The sequence below is a fragment of the Trichosurus vulpecula genome, chromosome 3, assembly GCF_011100635.1.
Source record: "Trichosurus vulpecula isolate mTriVul1 chromosome 3, mTriVul1.pri, whole genome shotgun sequence".
In the NCBI taxonomy this organism is placed as follows: domain Eukaryota; kingdom Metazoa; phylum Chordata; class Mammalia; order Diprotodontia; family Phalangeridae; genus Trichosurus; species Trichosurus vulpecula.
In genome coordinates this window covers 212,535,519-212,552,714 of record NC_050575.1, presented here as the reverse complement: position 1 = coordinate 212,552,714, position 17,196 = coordinate 212,535,519, and the positions used below count along the sequence as shown (strand labels likewise).

At 45.2% G+C, this 17,196-nt stretch overlaps 1 protein-coding gene across 2 annotated transcripts in view; it reads right to left on the bottom strand.

Moving 5' to 3' along the window:
* The window catches only part of FOSL2 (FOS like 2, AP-1 transcription factor subunit), a 33,646-nt gene extending 16,707 nt beyond the window's left edge, over positions 1-16,939 (bottom strand). Inside the window, exons 1-2 of one of the 2 annotated variants that reach the window (XM_036750624.1) lie at positions 16,804-16,939; positions 3,626-3,877 (exon numbers count right to left, since the gene is read on the bottom strand). In XM_036750624.1, the coding sequence (XP_036606519.1) occupies positions 3,626-3,877; positions 16,804-16,905 (354 nt within the window). In that variant the 5' untranslated portion in view covers positions 16,906-16,939. Of the gene's footprint in view, positions 1-3,625; positions 3,878-4,009; positions 4,076-16,803 lie in introns of those variants that run through there. The other variant, XM_036750625.1, reaches the window with a different exon arrangement.
* Positions 16,940-17,196: the final 257 nt, after the last annotated feature.

The window sequence follows — 17,196 nt, the reverse complement described above, 5'->3', positions numbered from 1 at the left end:
TCTCCACTACAAATAACTGAAGACAGCTATCCGATAGCACTTCCCCCACGCCCCAGCCAAGTCTTCTTCCCTTCTCCCCCCTCCCCAGTTTTTTCAAACATGCTCATATAGCCTGACCTTGAGGTCCTTGACCATCCTAATTACCATCCTAGGAATGTCCATTCTTTTGGGGTTTACTTTGGAGTGGTTTACCATTTCCTTTTCCAGCTCATTTTACAGATGAGGAAACTGAGATAAACAGGGTTAAGTGACTTGATGTAGCTAGTAAGTGTCTGAGACCAGATTTGAAGTCAGGAAGACTCATCTTCCTGACTCCAGGCCTGGTGTTCTATCCACTGTACCACCTAGCTGCCCTCCCTATAACCCTGCTGGGATAAACATATGGTCTCCCAGGAAAGTGCTGGTCTCTTGGGAGAAACAAGCTGTATAATTCCAAATAACACTGAAACTATTGATGATAATGGCCGGGTGACCACTATTCCCCTCTCAATGAAAGGACAGATTCATAAGCTGTTCAGGGTGAAGAAGGACCTGGAGCGAATCCTTCTCCAAGAAGATGCCTATTAGTAAGGTGGGCATCTCCAGGAGGTTCACTAACCCTGGCCTGGTGTGCTCTGTGCAAGTTAGCGATGTCAATGCAAGGCGACAGGGAACCAAATTGGGAGGCGTGTGGCCAGGCTTCAGGGAAAGATGCCTCCACTGGGGAGCAGGGCCTCCAAGCCTTTGTCTCCTGGGCCAGCCTTTACACAAGCTGGCCCCCATGCCTTGAAGGAAACTTCACCTCATCTCTGCCTTTCAGGATCCTTTTCCTCCTTCAGGGCTTAACTCAGATATCACCTCCTCTGTGGAGCCTTTCTGAACCCCACTCCGGTTGCGGATGCTCTCTCTATTCTAATTAATTTGCATTTATTTCTCTGTTACATTAGGTGGCTCAGCAGATAGAGTGCTGGGCCTAGAGTCAGGAAGATCTGAGTTCAAATCCAGCCTTAGTCACACTGTGTGACCCTGGAAAAGTCACTTAATCTCTGTTTGCCTTTATCCACTGGGGCAAGAAATGGCAAACCACTCCAGTATCTTTGCCAAGAAAACCCCATGGACAGTATGGGTCCATGGAGTCACGAAGAGTAGGACAAGACTAAATGACTGAACAACAAAAATAGGTTATATTACTCTCAAAGAATGTAAGCATCCTGAGGGCAGCGATCATTTCATTTGTCTTCATAGCCCTAGTATCTAGCACAGTACCTTGTACATTGGCAGTACTTAAGAAATATTTGGTGAATAATAATATTCCCTGATAGGCATATAGTACTTTAAAGTTGGCAAAGCATTTTAGAGACAGCTAGTGGGCACAGTGAATAGAGCCCGGGGCCTAGAGTGAGAAAGACCTGAGTTCATATCTGGCCTCTGATATTTCCTAGCTGTGTGTCACCGACCCTCTATCTGCCTCAGTGTCCTCAACTGTAAAAAGAGTGTAATAACAGTACCTACCTCCCAGGGTTGCTGTGAGAATCAAAAGAGAAAATATTTGTAAAGCACTGAGCCCAGTGCCTAGCACATAGTAGGCACTTAATAAATGCTTGTTTCCTTCCTTTTATGTACATTTTCTTTGATCTTCACAACAACCTGTCAGCAGATACTATTTAAGCCTCTTTTTAGAAATGAGGAATCATTTCTGGGGATCAAAGAGATTAAGAGAGTTGGCCAGAGCTACATATAGCTAATGGGAGGCAAGACTGGATTCTGAGTCCTATTGGCAGGTCTAATACTATCCACTATGCCATATTTCCTCTGGAATGAATTGAATTGGAAAAAAAATTGTTCTTTCATCATAACAGCATACATTCAGAGATGGAAAATACCTCAGACACCAGCTAGTCCAAAAGCAACGCTTTACAAATGGGGAAACTGAGGCCACCCGAGGTTAAGTGACTTGCTCAAGGTCAAAAGCAGAGGTGGGGAAGCTGCGGCCTCAAGGCCACATGTGGCCCTTTGACTGAATGCAAAGATCCACAGAACAAATCCCCTTAATAAAAGGGTTTTTCAGTAAAACTTGGACTCAGTCAAAAGGCCGCACCAAGGGTAGTAAATGTCAAGGTGAAATTTGAACCTGGGTCCCCAAACTCCAGAGCCAGCCCTCTTCTCCATCATATTTTACTCTGAACACTACGAGAACATTCAGCAGTGGAAAGAGAGAAATCGGGGGGCAACTATCCAATCCGTGCTCTGTCTCTACCTGCATCTCCTCTGGTGAGTCACCCCCTGCCTCCCCACAGTGGGCCTCACTTTCTTTACCCATAAAATGACAGGGATGGAGCCTGGATGACCTCTCAGGCCCCTTCCAGCCATTGGTCACAGTGGCAGATCCAAGTCTGGACCCTGGTAAACAATGTGTTAAACTTGTACTCCCCAACCTGTGCCTCCTTCTCCTCTGGAACATGGAAAATTTGATGCTGACCCCATTCATAAGGATACTTAGAAAGCAGCTCATAAAACAGCCTGACACACCCTTTGAAAGTTCTCTAAGGCCTCCATAAATGCTCAGTAGGGACCATTTCCTGGATCTTCCGGGGCGTGGAGACACTGTCGGGCTCTGCCCTCCGCATACTCACCAAGCCCAGTCCAACCAAGAGGCCCAATTCGAAAGCCAGCCAGCCTCTCTAAAAAGCATGGGCTCCCACAGGTGGACATGCCCATCATTGAACAAGCCCTGAGTTCCCCTCAGAGGCATAGCCTTAGAGCCCCTGCTCTATCTCCTCCGTCAAATGGTTGACGCCATCCTACCAGGAGGCTGAAGCCAAGCCACTCAAAGCAGAAAGAGGGCCTGTTGTGATGGCTTTTGACCACATGACCACCGGCTCCTTGCCTTTGTGGGGCAGATCACGGGCTCGCAGAACCAATACCCACTAGCCACAGAGTCAGAGGATGAGGGTTCAAATCCCACCTCTGACAATGACCATCTTTGTGACCTTGGGTAAGTCAAATAACTTCCTCAGGCTTCAATTTCCTCAACTGTAGAATTCTGGTTTGGTCTAGAGAGCCCTGGGATCTCTTCCATCTCAAAGTCTATGATCTTATGACCCCAGAGGCCACTTAATCTAACCTCCCAATTTTATAAATGAGGAATGGAGGGCCCAGGGAAATTACCCAAGGACAAACAGGAAGCATCAGAGACAGAATTTGAACCCAGGTCCTCTGGCTCCAGATCCAGTGTTCTTTCCATTCTACCAAAGGCCCTGATGACAACTCCATAAACATAAAATACTCTTCTCCTGTCTCGTCCTCCAAGAAATGAATATACAATAATAATAGTAACAATAATGATGAGATGATCTTTAAATCTGTGATTTCGGCTCCATTTTACAGACTAAGAAATCACAGCTGGTTTGAAATTAAGTGACTTGTCCAGGGTCTCACAGCTAATAAGTGGCTGAGGCTGGATTCGAACCCAAGTTTTCCTGACTCCAAGTACAATGCTCTGTCCACACTAGTCAAGGACTCTGTAAGTAACTCGAAGCTGTAGGTCTCTCAGCCCCATTTTCTCCATCTCTGTAGAAAAGTGCCCACCCTGACAAGGTTTTCCAAGCTCCCTTGCCTGGTTCATTTTCACAAGTCTGTGTTTTACCTGCTCATCTCTCCTTCTCCTGCCCACGGTGGTGCCGATGGTTTTGATCACCCCAGGTCTTGCAAGAGTCATGTGTCCCGGGACCGAGGCTAGGCCTGGCAGTGGGCTGTAGGGGTGGGAGCGGGTGTATGGATTCGACATAGAGGTGATGACTGTGGGCTGCACCATCCACTGGAGATCCTGGCTGGTGGTAATGGCATTGATCGTGGGGATGAAGGCACTGCCAGATCCTGGCATATCTACCCGGAATTTCTAAGAGGAAGAAAAAAAAGAGACAAACAAAATAAAATGAGACTAAGATGAGAAGCAAATCTGAGCAAAGGAAGAGGAGAAGGTACCAGGAGGAGAAAACCAGGAGGAGGTAGGACCCAAGATGGGACTGACCCAGAGGCTTTAAGCAAAGTCTGCCGCATCCATGACGCAAAGGAATCCTGCATGGGCACGAGTCTTTCCATTCCAGTCTGCGGCCCAACTATAGGAATGTGACAGAGAAATAAGGCTGTCAACACATCCAAAGCTGACTTCTAAAATAGATGCAGCAGCCCATCAGTATGCACACAACCAGGCACTCTCTGCACCTCACCCAGGCAAGCTGTCGTGGTATTCAGCAGAAGGGCCTCCTGCCTGGGTGTTCAGAGAGGCTTGGGATTCACAGCTGTCAATCATTCCCCTCAGTGCAGGAGCTCTGTGGCCAACGACCAATGATAGAAGCCTTTAAAACACATCACTTTCCTAAGAGGATGGACCCCCGTTGGGCTGAAGGATTTTCATTGTGGGAGAGGGTCCTGGGGCCCCTGGGGATGCAAATGGGCAGCTCTTTCCACTTTCAGACTCCATACTGGTCACCTTTCTGTTCATCTGTGCCAGAATATACATAATGTATGCATCTACTCATCTATCCATCTATCCATGCATCCACCTATCCATCCTCATATAGGTCACTAGGAGATTCTTTCTCCTGAGAAATTTCATAGGTATAAAATGTTCTTTGTCTCCTATCTCAGCCTCCAAGAAATGCAGATGATAAAATATTCAAATCTGCAATTTCATTAGTGTGGGAAACTCCCAGTGTGGAAAAATCCTTCCACTGATACAAATTGGTAATTTACAGTCTTAGAGAATTTCCTGGGAACCCTGAGAGAAGTATAATGACTTGTCTGTCCAAAGTCCCATAGCCAGAATGTTTTGAAGAACACTCTCTTTTTGTCTCTACTCTACCCCTGCCATACCACACTGTAAAGCTTTTTTTGGGGTATGCTTTATGAAGAAATCTATTTTAAAAATAAGGGAAACAACATGGCTTCTCATTATAGGAAGAACTCAACATCCTTCGGGGATGCAATTGGGAAAGGAGAAATTACAGCACCATAGAATTTAGAGCTAGAAGGGGCCCCAGAAGTCATCTTGTACAATCCCGTCATCTTATAGTCAGGGAACAGAGGCCCAGAGGGGCTGGAACCCTTTGTCCCAAGTTTCTAGCCTTCAGGGGTGAAGAATAACCAGAAAACCTCATGCTCCTGATGTGTCCACCTGAGCCTCTGTAAATATCCTAATGTCTAACCTATAGAGTCTCTTAACAGATAGAATAGAAGCTTGTTGAGGGAGGAAGAGATTATTTCATCTTTATCTGTGACTCCCCCATATATAGCACAGTGCCACACATATCGTAAATATGTAATAAATGCTCATTGATTGGCCAATTCACCGGGGGGATAAACAGAATATAACACACCTACATCCTGCTTTGTCCTTGAATCACCTCATACTCTGGCATCTAGCCTGACCCTGCCAAAGATCTCCATAGATTTCCTGGGTTGGATTCACACAGCCCACAACTTGGAAGCATCTCTCCTCTTAGCTAGATGACCCGTCTCAGGACTTGGTAATTCACTGGTGACCACAGCATCCGTGTGTGTGTGTGTGTGTGTGTGTGTGTGTGTGTGTGTCTGTGTCTGTGTCTGTGTGTGTCTGTGTCTGTCTGTGTGTTCTGGTCTTCCCAGAGTGGACAGAATCACCTACTGCTACAGGCCCTGAAAAATCATCCACCCATTCTTCCTGGGTTCCTTCAGTGGAAATGGAGATCTAGGAGATGGAAAGACAGAACTTTTTCATTTCAAAACAAGGAGCCACAAGGCTTAAAGACTGCCAACCTAGAGATAGCTAGTTGCTATAGCAGACAGAGGAGGGCTGGACTGAGGAAGACGGGGGCTTGAATCCTGGTTCAGTTAAGATAGGCAATGCAATTCAGAGGGAAGAACGCATTTAGGGTTCAAATCTCCCTCTGCTACTTGCTACCTGTGTGACCTTGGGCAAATCATTTAACTTTTCTGACCCCAGCTTCTTCATCTGTAAAATGAGGGAGGGGTGTAGAGGGCCCCTAAAGATCCTTCTGCCTCTGTAGATAAGATCGTATGAACTAGCTGCCTTTGAGAAGAATGTGGTTGCCTCAAGGACCCAGTGCCAAAGGGCCCCATCCTTTAGGACTCCACAAGGAACACTAAAGGGTAAAGATGACTAGGCTTGAGAGATCACTTATTCAACTGATGCATATTAAGTATCTACTATGTGCTAGGCACCGTGCATTAAAACTAAAAATGAAATCATTACTGTCTTCAAGGAGCTTACATAATACTGTGAGAAAATACTGCACATACAGGTAAGCATAAATATGTGCAAAATCTGTACAAAATGAACGCAAAGAAATTTCAAGAGGTAGCAGCAATACCAATCACTGGAGAAATCAAGAAAGACTTCATGTAGGAGGTGATACAAACTGAGCCTGGAAAGAAGGAAGAGAAAGGTCAGGAAGCCAAGTGGGCATGATTCTCCCCTGAGAGAACAGCTAGGCAGGAGGGGAAAAGTGATGTTCCGGGGCTAATGAGTGAGAGAGTCTATGTGTATATGTATATGAGTGACTGGGTTCAACATATAGCATGCAGGGTTCCATCCTTCTTAATCTTGTAGGAGATGAAAGGAACCTCAAAGGTCATTTCATCCAACCTCTTCAATTGACAGAGAGAAGACTTGCCCAAAATCACATCAGGGGTCATTTGTGTCCCCATGTCATGCTGCAAGCAACTACTGGGAAAACTGCTTCCTCTTTCTCTTTTCGGGGGGAGTGCCCCAAATTTACATTCTGCTTCTTTACTTTTAACTGCAGGTTCTTGGGGTCTTCAATGAGCAGGGCAGTCGTGGAGTCCTCTGGAGATAGGTGTTTCAATCGTTTGACCTGACCCCTCCGGATCTCAGGAGAACCATCAGCTTTGAGGAAGGCATCTTACTCAAAGAAAGTTTATTCCACTTTCTTAGGGAATAGAACCCCTCCCCCCCCCCACACACACATTGAAGTCTTGGAAAAAAACAGAGGTTGGACAATTGGGACTAAGAGGCAAAAGGCCCCCAAGAAAAGTTTGGTTAAGCTTGCTGCTGGCATTTTGGTTTGCTTTGTAGACAGCAGGTCTACTAAATGTATTCCAGAGATCCCGTCCGCCAGATTCCTTGCAGCAATTGGTCCTGTCTAGACAAAACAAGCCAGCAGTAAAAACAAGGTTGTAGGTAATGAGGGCCTCTGAAATGCTTGTACACCTTGTTTCAGACAGGAGGTAAATCCATCTGGATAACACCCTGGCACAGAACTGCAAGAAAAGCCATGTCCCATCCCCAGAGGGGCCTGGGGCCCTGATAAAGAATGCTTTTGTCTCTGAGGAGCCTTTCTGGGAGACACACAAAAGTCTAAATTAGATCTGGCAGATGTGCCTTGTCCTGGCTCTGAAAGCATTAGCCAGGAAGTTACGATGATGAAGGAGAGAAGTGGTGAGATTGGCAGTTTGTGGTCCCTGAAATGATCCTGGCATCCCTCTGCGCAAACATAACCCTAGAATCAGGTCAATGCCACATTGAGAATAAATCATGCATCCCCAGGAACGAGTTAGCATCAACAGACCACTTAAGGAGGGCAGCTTAACTCGGCAGGAGGTCAAGTTTCTTCACATTCAACATTTATAAAAAGCATTTATTAAATTCCCTCTATGTGCTAAGGCACTGTGCTGCACTAATGGGGAATACTATAATGTGGAGGGAACCTAAAATAAAATTTGATGGAATAGAACAGTGGAATCGACATGAGCATGTACTAGGTGCTGCAGCTATAAATGTAGGAGGAAAGGTTGATTTTATTTTTGTGTCCGTACCCTCAGTGGTTAGCACAGTGCATGGCACCCCAGAGGCTTTTAATAAATGTTTGTTGAATGTAAGTGATTTGAGTTGAATTGATTTCCTAGGGGTGCCTTCGACTACTTGGAGACTCTCTTTCTTTGGACAGGCCTGAGGATGCCAGGGAACTCTAGTGTGCCACATGTGCCCAGACATACGTCATCTTCCAGCTCAAAGATGGAATCATTTGCAACAGTCAGTCAATAAACATGTATTAAGCACCTACTATATGTTGGGCACTGTGTTAAATGCCATACACTAGGCAACATACCCTGCGGTACTTTGACAGTCTCCAGGTAGGCTAGAGGGCTCAGCAAAAAGATAAGGGAGCATCTATTGTGGCCCTGGGAAATTTTGGAGAAAGAACATCCTCAGAAACAAGAAAGAAAGAAGTAAAAACAAGCTTCAGCATTCCCCAAAGGCCACTGTGTCCTGGTTCCTTTCCCTAAGCTTCTTGAGATTCCGGACCAAGGGGAGGGAGTTAAAGCATCCAGTGGTCAACAGGCCTATTCTTGCTGTTTCATCTTCAGGCCCTAATAAACTCCTGGATAGACCAGTATCCAAAAAACACCCTGGCAGGGTGTTGGCTGAAAATACTGGGCTCAGACCCACCCCCACCTCCACCCAAACTGTGTATGGAAATGATATCACTGGGCCTATTGTCAGCACCTGAGGATGTATGCAGTTGAGCAGCCAGACAGGTCACTGCAGTCCAAAGGATGAAGAGTGTCCGAGCCTTAGGGAAAGCTACCTTTCTGAGAACCCACACTACTGCCTTGGGTCCAGACGTGGATATCTGTCACTCTCTCTCTGTCTCTGTCTCTTTCCCCGCCTTCCCTTCCTCGCCTCTCTCCTTCTCTATTTTTCTCTCTTTGTCTCCCTCCTTCCTTTTCTCCCTATCCTCCCTCCCTCTCTGCTCTTCTCCCTCTTCTCTTTTTTTCTCCCTCCTTGTCTCTGTCTCTCTCTCTCTCTCTCACACACACACACACACACACACACACACACACACACACACACCCCACCACAACCACCACCACCACAACAGGAAGACAGACTTGATAGCTGTCTCTAAGTATCTGGAGGACTGTCATGTGAAAGAGATTAAGTTTGTCCAGCTTGGCCTCAGAAGGTTACAGATGAAAGCTGCAAATTGAAGGAAGGAACTTCCTAACAGCTATAGCTATCTTCCAGTGTGCTTCCAGGTGGCTAGAAAGACTTTAAGAAGAAGATGGGTGACCACTGGGAGATGTTCTAAAGGGGACTCCTGATCAGTCATGGCTTGGACCAGATGACCTCTGAGCTCCCTCCCAACTGGGAAGATTCAGGGATTCTAAGATCTGGAGTCCCATATTTTACTAGTCAATTTACTCTCAAATTCTGAGTTTTCTATAGATGATGAATGCCTTTAGCACCTTTTTCAAGTACTGAAAGGGTCAGGATTTGGAATCCTATTTGAAATAAACAGATGGCTTGTCCTAGATAAAGTCACCTGAGATGGTAAAAAATGACATCACAGATGCAAATCCAAGGCAGCGGGTCTTGTTCCGTACCCATTTTTTGGCATTTCATAACTGGAATGTCATCTTGGACTAGGCTTCCAAACAGAATTACAACAGGGATTCTGAAATTGGGGTCTGTGGACTTATAAAAAAAAAATTTTGGACTTCAGTATAATTGATTTCCTTTGTAGTCTTATGTATTTCATTTTATGCACTTAAAACATTGCTCTGAGAAGGAATCCATAGGTTTCACCAGACTGCCAAAGGGGTCTATGTCACCAAAAAAAAAAAAAAAGGTCAGGAATCTGTGGATTATAAACTCATAAATCTGGAGCTGGAAGAAACCTTAAATGTCATGTAGTTCAATTCCCTCCTTTTATAGATGAGAACATTGAAGCCCTAGGAAATAAAATTGTCCTAAGTCATATAGATAGTAGGTGGCAGAGCCAGGATACGAACCTGTGTTCATAGAGGCAATTTCCAGGGCGGGGGGTGGGAGGGAGAAGGTCGTCTGCCTTCAATTCTGTCTGCTTTCCATCATTGCCACACAATGGCCCTGAGTGTTTTCTTACCAAAACTGCCCAGTCTTTTCCCAAGGCTATGGGGCTAGGAGGGACTCGCTGACATATGTGATGGAATAGCGTTTCCTCTCCCAGGGATCCCCTCTCCAGCTTCCTAAGATGTTCAGGGCAAACTTCTCCTGTCTTCATGGGAGATGAATGGGGTGAGGTAAGCACACAGTTCTGAAGGATGAGGATGAATTCCTCAGGGATCTTTTCATTTTCCTTGCTCCCTAGCACCCCTAGGAAAGGTTCTGGGTAAATCCAGACCCAAATTACTTTTCTTTCCAAGTGGCAAATTACACAGCATCATCTCTGATAGAATATAAGCTGCTTGAGGGCAGGGACAATTTCATTTTGTCTCTGGGTCCCCAGCATTTAGCACAGTACCTGGTACATAGTAGTTACTTAAGAAATGCTTATTGATTGAATAATTGGAATATCCTACCCTGTATCTCAATCCTACATTAGACTCTCATTTATCTGAGGTACTTCTACTCATCTCACAAGGAATATATTTTGTCTCCCACCACTCTCTTCTCCACAGTGGAATATAAGCTTCTTGAGGGCAGAGACTGTTTCATTTTTATCTCTGAATCCCAGGTACCTAGTACAGTGCCTGGCACATAGCAGGTACTTCATCAAATGTATATTAAATAAAATTGAACTAAATTATTCTACTTAAATTAACAAGCAAACCTCATCTTAGGAAAAGCTATTCCATCTTTCCTCTGAAATTCCTCTGAAATTTCTAAAATTGGACTCTATGGACTTTAAAAAAATAGTTTGCATGCAATCTAATTGATTTCCTTTGTACTCTTTGCCATCTTGGCAAGGAAGGAAAAAGAAGAAAGAAAATCTACAATCATTTAAAATTACAAAAGCCTGAATTTGGAGCTGGAAGGGATGAGAAACATCTAGTCCAATCCCCTCATTTTACAGATCAAGAAACCGAGGCCCAGAAAATTGAATTAGGTAGCAAGTTGCAGAGCCAGGATTCAAATCTAGATTTTGACTCTAAAGCCAGGGTTTTCTCTACCATGCCTGGATGCAGGGATTTGTAAATTACTTCTTTCTGGGTTCAGGGCTGACATATTTAGTGGTAGGTTAATTCTGTGCATAGCTATCAGAATGAAGGATCATAGAATCATTGATTTCGAGTTGGAAGAGAGCTTGGAAGTCAACCCCTTCATTTTACAGATGAGAAAACAAAGTCTAGAGGAGTAGAATGACTTGCCCCAAATCTCACACACACACACACACACACACACACACACACACACACACACACACACTTTCCACTGTATTTCACTTCTTCTCTATGACCTTTTGAAGAGACTAAGAAATTATCTGATGTTTGAAAAAGGGAAGAAGGCTCCTAATATTAGGCCTAAAGCTAGGAACTACCACTTACATTAAGAACAGTTGTTGAGTAAGCTAATGATCACTGTGGTGATTCGCATAGTTCTTCTTTCAGGGTCCCTTCTTCCCAAAGATTCTATGAAAAGAAAACCACAAGGAGACCCTTTGGATCAAGGACTTTCTGAAAACAAAACCTTTTCATGAGTGATTGAATTCTCTATCATTTAGAGAAGGCACTGAGCCTGGGCTAGCTCAGGGCTGAGATTAGATTATCTACTCAAATCAAGTTAATAAGAATTAACTAAGCATCTACTATCTGCCTCACTTATCCTAAAGCTGACAAACTAACAAACATCCATCTTTTCTTTTCTCTTGAGCACTGTGGGAAATCCTGCCACATTGTAGGTCTCGGAAACAGTGGGGAGGACCAAGAAAAGCTGCATACTGTATTTTCCCTCTCCAAACCCAACAAATTAAAATTGCCAGCCAGTCAGAGTAGTATAGGGTTACAGAATGTATGGTTACTGCCATCATTCACAAAGGCTGCAGCCTCCAGAATACACCACACATAAGACATAGGTGGCAAGACTATCAAGAAAGGGGGCATTTCAATGCCAAGCATTTGTTAGGTGCCATCTATGTCCAAGGCCCATGCTGGGGTTGGGGGTAAGGGGCAAAACTGGGATAAATAACACATGGTACCTGCCCTTCAGGAGCTAACATTCCACTAGAATCAGCATGTTCATATGCAAATGAGCACTCCTTTAGACTGACTTAGATTTGAACAGGACCTTAGAGGTCAGCTAGTCCAGCCCCCACATTTTAACAGACCAGGAAACTGAGGCCCAGAGAGATTAAATTACTTGCCCAAGGGCACACAAGTATTAAATGATGATGCTAGGATTTGAACCCAGGTCCCTTTGACCCCAAACCTAGAGCCCTTTCAACTATAATAGGCTATCTCCCAAAGCAATAACCTTTGGAGGTTGTATACTTAGTGCCACAATGTTGCCACTACTCAGGCCTATCACTTCTCTAGTCATAGTTCATTTTTTTGACCAGAAACTGGCTGTTATATCTTGAACACTCTCCTTCACTAGCTTCCAGAGGTTTGAGACCACCCTCAAAGATGAAGTCCATCCTCAAAAGCTAAGGATTTACTGCTGCTCCACTTTTCTGCCACCCTCTTCCCCCCACGAAGGTCACCCAAAAGAACGTGCTGCATGCTATATGAAGCAAGGTGGCATCAGTAGGTGAAGGGGATGGTCCCTCCAGAGGGCTGCTCTGAAAACCACACCGGGAGGTCACAGTTCTGATTTACTACTTAGAGAAGCAATCTCCTTGCTTTACAATCATGCTTCTCATGCCAGCAAGATGGTGCTCAACAGGAGAGGAGTCAAGTAATGGAAATTAATTAAGATTTCAGTTTGGAAGACTAAAGCCCCCACTCTAGAGAACTACATTTATCTTCTCAGAGGAGGAGAAAAAAAACATCCATTCACTTTGATGATAAAGTGAAGCTGACTTCTACCAAGAATCAACAGAACAGACCAAATTCCTTCGACATTGTTAGCTGATCCTGATTTATAACTTTTTCCCATCAAGGCACAAACAATGCATCTTCACTACCACCATCGCCAAATTCAGGGGGAAAATACTTCTGTGTCCCTATTTCAATGCCATTAGGAAAGTAGCAGTGGAAAATGAGTGATACTACCCATGTACATTTTGGTTACCCAAATGAAAAAAATATCGGTTTCAACCAGGTGCATTCAACCTAACGAATACATTTGTCATTGGGAGATACATTTTGAATAGAAAACAGTTTCCCAGTTAAGGACAGATTAAGCATATTGGTATTTATCTTCCTCTAAAAACTAGACAAGAGCTCTCAGAGTCAAGTTAAAGCCTGGAATTCCAAGACATTTCCAGGGACATTCTTAAGAGTGCCCCCTAGGGGGCACTCAAGAAGTATGGCTGGAGATGCCTTGGGAATCTCAGTCATTTCTGGTAAAGTTGTTCAAACTTAGGAATGTCCCAGGCTGGTACTGTTGGTAAAGTTCACTCCCAGGGAAATATTGTATGTGTGCGTGCATGCATGGGGTGAGAGGACTGAGGGGGAGGAGGAGAAGGGTGAGTTTGTGAGGAAAGGAGATTGATTCTAGTATTCTTTGATAGGAAAACAGGATTCTCGTGCCCTTGATTTATTATCCTAAGTTATCTGAGAAATGGTCAGCCTTGGAAAAGTTCTGGCTTTTGTTTTTGTTGTCTTTTATGTGACTGTGTGTGTGTTTTTTTTTAATAAAGAGGGGGCCCAGCTGATGAAAACAAGTTATGAAATAACCTATGTTTGTGTAACTGGCTAGATTGCGTAACTCTCCCTCCCAGAGACCGTAAGTGTTGAGAAGGGAGGCAGAGAAGGCATACAGATCTGGGAGGTGTTTTCTTAGGAAAGGGAGGAAGAAGAAGAAAAAAAGTCACTTAAAATATATATATATATATAAAGAAAACGGGGTGTGTGGGGGAGAGATAAAGAATCACAGACAAGCAGTCTTGGTGGATAAAATCATGAACTGGAGCAGGAAATATTTTTCATGCTTCAAGTTCCAGCCACATTCAAGACTAGAAGCTTAAAAAAAAAGTTCTCTGGAAAAAATGTCACTCTCCCGCATGGTCCTGCGCTAAGTCAGCCCAAGCCCTTTGAAGGAGATGGGTGGACAAGGATTGCTGTTTGTGTTAAGGCAACATGTTTGTGCTACCAGGAAGGTTTGTACCCCGAGAAGCAAGAGGCTAGGAAAATGTGGCTGGGGGAGACTTTCTTAGAAAGGAACCACCCAACTCAATTGACCCAGTCTGTTGAGACTGCCAGAAAAGGGGCAGCTGTCCATTCTTTTCCCACCATTCGTGTCCCAGACTAAAGGAAACTTGGGGAAATAAAATGATGGCGGGTTCTCTGGCCTACAGTCATTAACCATGAGCCTTGCCAGTCTGTGTCTCAGAAAGGCCCTAGCACCTACTTGTGAAGTAACTAAGGCCAGCCCAGCAACCACTCCCTACCTTCAATACAGTTTTGCACAGAAGCTACAACCATGATGGAAAAAACCCTAGTGACCAGACCAAAAAGAAAAAAAAAACCTCCACAACTATAAAAGGCGAGGGTGGCTCCAGAGCTTGTCTAATGCCCGAATTACCTTGAAAATCTCTCTGGTTTGAAAGGCGCCTCAGACTTCGGATGGCTGAGCAGAACTGGCAGGCCATATGAGAGAAGCAGTATACCAGGTTATTATCAATTGCAAAACCTTCATGTGTTACAGCATGCTAGGAATTAGCCAACACTCGCTTGCTGTTTAGCTAATGAGTCTCCATTATGCTCGGCTGGAGTAATTTCTCTTCCTCCTTCCTATTGCTGTTTCCCTGTTGGATTTTGCTCCACAGCGAGGCATTGCTTCAATTTATATCATGGGCTCCAAGGCCTCAGTGACACACATTATCCAGTTGGGAATGATTCTTTGATTGCCTGAACTTCTCATCCCATCCCAACTAGGTCAGAAATAGGGTTAGCAAAGTGACTGTAAAACTGAAAATGATTGTCCCCACTCAAACAACAGCAAAAGCAGATAGGGAAGCAATAAGCAAAAACCAAGGTGGTCTGCTCTAGAGCTGGGTGGATTTGAGATTGGAGGGAAGGGGATGGAAGGCAGAGAGAGCAAATGATTCCAGTCCAGTGGTAGAAACGGACACAAAATCAATAGCACCTTTTTGACAAGGGTATAAACCTATATTAGCTCTTTCAGGTGAAATTTAGTTTTATTGGACTTAAATAAAACAATTGAGTGGTCACAGTATTCAGAACACTGTATTGTACAGTTTAGGGAAGGGGTGTGTGTGTGTGTGTGTGTGTGTGTGTGTGTGTGTGTGGTGTTTGGCTGTTGTTTTGAAAAGGAAAGAAAGTAGAATTAGAAACCATGGATGAGTCTACCAAGGGGTGGAATGTCACCAGTTCTGAATACCACTTTGGAATAAAGTATCCTTTCATAGGTACAAAAAAATATCGTTTCTACTCTTCTCCCTCAAAGTCCAAGACAGAGTTCTCCTAACCCTCTTTCTGGGGTTCTTCTCACAGCCCTTTCCATATATATCTCAGATCAGAAGGCTGGTTTGGGGCAACCTCTGGTCCATATCCCAACTCTTCAGGAAGACCTGTAAACCTAGGGAAGTAGAGGCTGCTCTGGATTTCATTGGACATCATAAGTTAATGCAATGCACAAGACAAGCCCATACATGTAAAGGTCTGTGTGAAAATGATAATATTCCATGGGGGCCCCTCACCACCGCTATTTTTCTGGTTTTTATAGGCAAGCACAGCTCCATATACACAATTGTTCTGACTTCAAACCAGTTGAGCTACTTTAAAAATATACCCACAATGTGCTTTTTCAGCTCCAAGTACCACCCAAAAAACCAGAGAGGGCTCTGCTACAACAGCCCCTTTCCCCTACTTTTCCCTCCATTCCCCCTTTGATAAAGCTTTGTTGCCCACAAAAAGGTACAGTCAGGCCTTTTCTGGAATGGAGAAGACTCTACAGAAGAGGTGAGAAGTGAGAGAGGCTGAAGGTGAAGGTGGACCCCTCTCAAGGTGGGCATGACATGGGCTGAATCCCTTTGGTGCGCATTGCCTTAGGGAAAGGCTAGTTAGTTCAGCATAGGTCAGACTCTTTGATGATGAGCCTTTCACTCCTGCCATGCCCTGGACCTCTAACCACTTACCCTCACTGACCTAGGCACATAACTGAATAGATTCTCCATCCAAAGCTAGAAGGAGCCTTGGGAGTCACCTAGTCCCACCTCTACATTTTACATCTGAAGAAACCAAGACCCAGAGTGGTAAAGTTGTCTGTCCCATGTCACAAAGGCACAAAGTGGCAACCTGGGGTTTGAACCCACCTCCCGACCCCTCACTCTTTCCTCTGTAATATGCTGCTCCCCAACTAGAAGTAGTCCAAAGAATATCCCCTTGACCCCAACCTCTTCCATCAAGGGGGTTTCTCTACAAACATGGCTGAAGGGAGGGAGGGGTATGCCCACGGATATCAAGCTATGGTTTCTGGGGAAGGTGGATGTTTTCCAGGCCTTCCTCTGTTCATCTGTGAGGATTCTGGGGTGAGGATGGGGGAAAACACCAAGAAGCCAGCAGGCTAGCCCTGGGATAACGTTATTTTATGTAAAGGGACGGGGTCTTGGAGGAATATACAATTCCATCTGGGGAAAGAGTTGGGATGATGGAGTAGGTGGGCAGTCATTGTCAGCGCTTCACATCTACGTGCTCCCCTTTTTCCCCAGGAAAAAAAAAGCAAGGGGTGGGAGAGGTTCGAAGAAACGAGACCCCAAGAAACGCATAGGATTGGGGTTCTTGGCTCAAAGACAAAAGAGAAAAAAGAAAGGCAGTAAAAAGGCTGTCTAGAAGAGGGGAGGGAGGGAAAGAGGAAAAGGAAGGGCTCGCTCCCCGCCAGGTGCATCCAGGAAGCCAGCGAGCTCTCCTGCTTACCTGCTGGCCGCCGCCGCCGCTGGAATAAGACTCGGCGTGCGCTGGAGAGCCGCTGCTGCCCCGGGACGAGGTGTCAAAGTTCCCGGGATAATCCTGGTACATGATCCGTGGTGGGAGCCCGAGAGGAAACAGGGTGTTTGTTTTCCCCCACCCTCCTCTTCCTCCTCCTCCTTCTCCTCCTCCCCGCCTCGCACTTGCTGGAGCGCTCTAGCCCCCGACGATCTCCTCTCCGGATAGTCTCAGTATTTTTAAACCCTTCCCACCCCCCACCCCCAGGCCGAGTGCTTCCAAACGCTCCCGGGGGGGGGACGAAGAGCCGAGAAGCCTGAAGTCGACTGCTATGAGCCCCGGAGTGGCGCGCTCAGAACTTCTGCCGGGCACCAGCTGGCCGCC